This window comes from Drosophila busckii, chromosome 2L, assembly GCF_011750605.1.
Source record: "Drosophila busckii strain San Diego stock center, stock number 13000-0081.31 chromosome 2L, ASM1175060v1, whole genome shotgun sequence".
NCBI classification, from domain to species: Eukaryota; Metazoa; Arthropoda; class Insecta; order Diptera; family Drosophilidae; genus Drosophila; species Drosophila busckii.
The window spans coordinates 13,678,066-13,683,962 of record NC_046604.1 but is presented as its reverse complement, the minus strand read 5'-3'; the positions used below and the strand labels follow the sequence as shown (position 1 = coordinate 13,683,962).

The 5,897-nt window shown below is 35.2% G+C and overlaps 1 protein-coding gene across 1 annotated transcript; it reads right to left on the bottom strand.

The window, feature by feature from the left end:
- Positions 1-5,053: 5,053 nt before the first annotated feature.
- Positions 5,054-5,667, bottom strand: LOC108604533 (selenoprotein BthD). The gene has a single exon (XM_017994052.2). The coding sequence runs from the start codon at positions 5,590-5,592 to the stop codon at positions 5,146-5,148; it is 447 nt and encodes a 148-aa protein (XP_017849541.1). The 5' UTR covers positions 5,593-5,667; the 3' UTR covers positions 5,054-5,145.
- Positions 5,668-5,897: the final 230 nt, after the last annotated feature.

Here is a 5,897-nt window from a genome sequence, read left to right as displayed (position 1 = left end):
CACACACACACACGCATAATAACAATAATGCTAAAAACTGCAGCGGCAGCCTGCATTGTCCCTTGTGGCACTAACAGCGACTGTCGACTGTCATTTGACTTTTTTTTTGTATATTTGGACTGGGGCATGTAGCACAAGCAATTACAGACATTTCCGGCAATCAGTTTTTAGCGCTAACCACAACTTGCAACACAATTGCTGCTAGAATTGTTATAATAATTTTAAAATTTTACGCCATGCGTTGACATAGGCACTGATTTCACTCCCAGTGGCAGCAGCAGTAAAAATTTATGCACAGCTCATACATAGATCATGCCACAACTGACACTTGTGCTGCAAGTTGTTAGTGTCAGCAATTGATATATATGCGCATATTTGCAGATTGAACAAAACGTTTCCAGTCGAAATGCATAAATTGGCATTTGGTTAAATAGAAAACAGTTTGATGCGCATCAAAGGCAAAATGTTTAAATATAATATTAAGTACAGTTAATTTATCAGCAATTTTATTTGCTTTAATTTAATATTTTATTTTGATTTATTTTATTTAATGCACTCAGCATTTATTTTTAATTTGCTTACAGCTGCTTTAAATTTTTTATAGCATACAACGCAGCGCTTGCAAATTTATGCCATGCAAATGACACAGTACATTACACCTCACATATGCAGATCGTTGCCTTTATCTCAAATGCTACAACAAAAATGTATAAAAAATGAAATGCAGTCGCGTCTGTTGGCCCCACAGTTGACCGCATGACTGACTGACTGAGTGCTTGCTGCTTGACTGCTTGAATGACTGACTGACTGACTGACCTCGTCTTGCTTGTCAGTTAGCCTTGGTCAGCGCTTGTTTTTTCCAACTCATCTGTGCAGCTGTCCGTTACGTGGCTTTTTTGGTAGCCGCTTGCCTTGGGCAGTCGCTCAGGTAAAATGTCAAAAGCGTATTTGCATTTTTTTTGTTAAGCTTTTATTTTGACTGCAACGCAGTTTTAATTAAAAATATTGCACTAGTTGCTATAATTGCATTTTGGTTTGACGACCTTGTGGGAGCTGCTGCTGATTTGCTAATAATGTAAACAGCAGTATAATTGTTGAATCTATTGAAGCATTAATGGCATGTCAAATAAACTTAATTACATAACACAAGCTGTGCAACAATAATATGTAAGCTATGTGTGCACACATCTAAATAAATATATAAGCTGCTGTTTGTTTGTTGTGTGTGCGGCTTAACCACAATTGAAAACTTCAATGTTAAAACAGGTATTAATTTTATTGTAAACAATGCTCACAATAATAATTATTTAAGTGCTAATTTTCAGCTGTAAATCAATGTTGTGTATTATATTTTTTAAATGCTATTTTAGAAAGAAACTTTGTGCTGCCTCAAAAAGTATGCTATGAAAATTTATGCAGCTCATACAAAATTCTAAGCAGAAGTTCTAAGAAAATATTGCTTTTCTCTTCGCACAAGAGCGCACACAGCACAAATATAGCAATGTATATATATATATAAATTGTTATACGCATTGCTTTTGACAAATGCCAATGCTTAGTGTCTCTCCTTGCAGTAATATTGACCATATGTTTGACTGGCAAAGCAAAAACTGAAAGCACTTTTCCTTGAACTTCAGTCATGTGTCTGCAAAGTCAATTACTTATGCTCAATTGTTGCAATACTTCAAAGTACAAGCTGTTTTCTCTCTTTCAATTAACAATAATGATAACTGTCTAGCTGTCGCTTCGCTCTCTCTCGCTTCTACTCAATTTAAGCTGCAGCGCTAAAATCGCCACGAGCCACAACACTGCGTCTTATTCTCTGACAGCTGCCGTTAGTGCAATCAACTGATTCAGTTCTTAGCATTAGTAGCTATAGGCTACGAACGCCAACACCAATTGTCAAAATGTGCGTAAGCAGCATTAAATTTGCATAGATGTCGCTGACTGTCTGCTGTCTTTTCTTCTTTTGTGCGATTTTCCTTTGCAAAAGCAAAAGACTTGCAGCGACAGCAAATGTAAATGTCGTGAGTTTATTAAAAAAAAATATATAGAAAGCTTGAAAGATTGAATACGACAAGCTGTCAGAAATGTTAAATAGAAAATTGATTAAATTTTTTGCGAAATTTCACAAGCAATCATTTGCTTAATTAATATATTAAATATGCAGCGCAATAAAATTCAAAATGCATAATAAATGTGCATAAATTATGCACAAATAATTAAGCGCTGCTGCTAAATTAAATTTTGCTTAATTTATTAATTCAAAATACGCAGCAGAGAAGTCAAAATGCAGCAATTTGTATGCCTATAATTTATTAGTATACAAATTGCATTAAACTTTCTTAGTTTAAATACTAAATTTATACGCTACACATAAAAATCATAAGGCATAAATTTATTAAATTATTTTTAGCATTTATGCAATAACAATTTTTGCTTAATTTATTATTATATTAAGCTGCAACAAATAGCAAGCTCTGCTGCATTAAATTTGCTTAGTTTAAATATTAAATTTATACGCAACTTATAAAAATTATAAAGCAAAAATGTAGTAAATAATAATCAATACAACCCCAAATTAACCTTAATTTATTATTATTTAATGCTGAAACAAATTTGCTTAGTTTAAATATTAAATTTATACGCAACTCATAAAAAGCATAAGACATAAATTGATTAAATTATTTTTAGCATTTATGCAACAACAATTTATGCTTAATTTATTATTATATTATGCTTAAACAAATAGCGCGCGCTGCTGCTTACGCCATTGATATTATTAACTATAAACTTGACTTGTTATGCGTAAGTTAAAAAATCTTGACGTCGCCAAAGCAACAAAAGTTGCCGCTTGGCAAACAAGCCAAGCTGCCAAGTTAAGTGATGACAGCGAAAGGGATAGAGAGAGAGAGAGAGAGCTAGACAAGGCTGACTATTAAAAAATAAAAAGCCGGCAATTACAAGCGTACAACTGCAAAAGGGGGAAGAAAAAATAAAGAGCAGCTGAAAGCAGAGAAGAAGACGGCAAACTTCATTATAAGTAGACAGCTTCTTGCTATAACGCGTGTGCTTCAATGATGATGTGTAATTGCCGGCAAAAAGTTCAGTTACAGCAAAAGTTTTATTCGCTCCTTTTTTTTACATTTTTTTTGCGCTTATGCAAAGCAGCAAAATGCCAAGACGAGCTGCTTTGACATACAAAGCGAGGCAAGACTGTGGTGCGTATTACAAAGTGAGGCGTCGAAATTGTTGAGGCAACATTGCAGCGTGTATTATATAAATTGCGTGTGTGTGCGTGTGTGTGTGCGTGTTGGGAAGTATAATAAATTCCTTTTTAAAGCGAACTCTTGTGCAAAAGCATTTTGTTGACGTAACACAGGCTGCCATGACTTAAGTTTTCAACGCACACACACATGCAGTCATTACTCTCGCTACGTTCAACGCTCGCTGCTTTTTGAATTTTTGGCAGTACGTGCAGTTATGTGTGTGTGTGTGTGCTTTAAGACTGAAAGGCAGCATATTAATCTTGCTGCAACAACCGGAACAACAACAGCAACAACAGCATTTAAAACAATAGCCAGTTGTGCTCTTAGACGTTTCTTCTATGTTCCGTTTCCCTTTCAACACACACACACACACACACACACAAATCTTAAAGCGTTTTGTTATACGCTTTGTGCTAAAATGAAGTTCATTATAAATAAAATGACTGCAGCTGATTTTGCCAGCAGACAGCGTCGCGGCTGCTCCTCCATGGCTCCCATGCAGCGACTGCAATTACGTGCATGTTTGTGCATGTCTTTGTGATTTGTGCTTCAAACAACATTGGAGTGCTGCATAAGACTTTTATTGCATTTTTAACGAGCACTTTTCAATGCATAAAATATTGAATAGCAGATTGAGCCAAAAATATTGCAACTATTGCTATAAATAATAAATCAAGCAGTAATAACAAATTATCATTTTAGTAATTTTTGTAGAATGCTTATTTTTTATATAAAATATTCGTTTATTAAAAATATTAAGTATACGTTTTATGAAATTGCAAAAACACTGCAAGTTTACTCACATTTAAGTTAATTGTTTGTAAAAATATCGCAACTATTGCTGCTTAATGCGTATAAATAATAAACCAAACAGTAATTACAAGTTATAATTTATTGGCAATTTTTTAGAATGCCTGATATAAAATATTCTTTTATTAAAAATATTAATATAAAATTTCAAAATAACTTCAAGTAAATCCATGCACATTTAAATTAATTGTGCACAAAATTCTTAAATTAAATATAAATAGCGACAGCTGTACATTTAGCTATGAAAAAATTGCACTAACATTTAAATTAATTGTTTATAAATGTTGTCTATATATGATATATTAATTGCAACAATTTAAAATTAACTGGCTTAACTTTTAGCGCATGTTTTTAATTTAAATGTAAGCTAAGCTTAAAAACAAAAGCACTAAAAATATTTGCGTCAAATGTTGCTTGTCTACAATTTGAATCTCATTCAATTTACAATCTCCACATGAGATTCTTAGAGCTGTGAGCGCCTGGTCAGCACTTTGGTTGATGAATAGCCATTCTGCTCTTACTTTGAACCTGTGTGCGGATGATGCACGGGTTGAGTTCAAGACTCGACCTATTGCCGGCTTAGCTGCTATGGAACAATATTATCATAACTGAGCTGCTTATATTATTTATATTTGGATTTGCCTTTTTTTGCTTGTATATTTTATTATATTTTATTTGCTTGCAGCGTTGCGCTGCTTTCAATAAGTCTGCATAAAAATGAATAGATGGCCTCTTTGGGCAACCTTGCCACAGGCAAAAGGCAACAGTTCTGAGCCTTTTGTGTTTCTCAGTTCGGTTTTGGTTTATTAAAAATATATATAGCTATATACACTGGGCTTGGCTTTACGCTTGGCTGAACAAAATTTAACAAAGTTTCATGCTTGAGGCCAAAATGTCAACTAAAAGTGAACATGAAAGTTTGTGAAAGAAGAAAAGAATGAAATAGTTGAGAGTAAACTTATTTAAATGAGCAGCAGTTTTGTGGTTTTGCATGTTGAGTTTTGATTTATTTACAGTGACAAGCTTGAGAGTCTATCGATAGTAACGATAACAGCAGCAAATTTATTTAGTCGCTCTGGCTGCGCCGCGTTTCCTTGCGTAGTATTTTGTTTATCTCCGGATCGCTGGTGCGCACCAAATTCAACTGACTGCTGCCGGCTCGACTATAGCGCAGCTTGAGCGCTGCACACGCGGGCGCTATAAGGTCATCGACCTGCGGCACTTTGGCAGCCGTAGGCACACGCGTTAGCCCAGTCCAAAGCAATTGGCGCTGACACGGCGCCTCCGTAGGATGTTCGGCAATGGCCACCTCAAAGGATCCGGGACGTGGATTGCCATCATCGTTGAGTCGCAGCTGCAGCAACATTTGCGGCTTCATCGCTTTCAAGGCTTCCGATAGCGATACATGCAGTTCGATTGCACGTTGTCGATAGCCGTTGATAATGCGACAGTGTTCGATATAGAGCACGGGCTGCGCTGGATCCAAAGGCGGTGGTGGCGGATTCCGATCCATGCTGCGCAGCCAGAACTAACAAATTTTGTTGTTTTTTAGTTTGCTGTCAAATTAAGTTTGACAGCTAAGGCAGAACTAAAAATGTATCAAATAAATCAAGCGCCATTTCTTTAATTTGTAATCAATTCACCAATGAGCTTCAACAATTGTTTGCGCTGATTCTTATTTTAAAACATAAGCCTGGCATTCGAATGCTTAAACTTTAATACTCAAACAACAACTGAAAGCTTATTAAACATTATTTAATAATCTTATGCATTTAAATATTTTTATGCCATTTTCTATGTTTTCTTTAAGCCACGCTG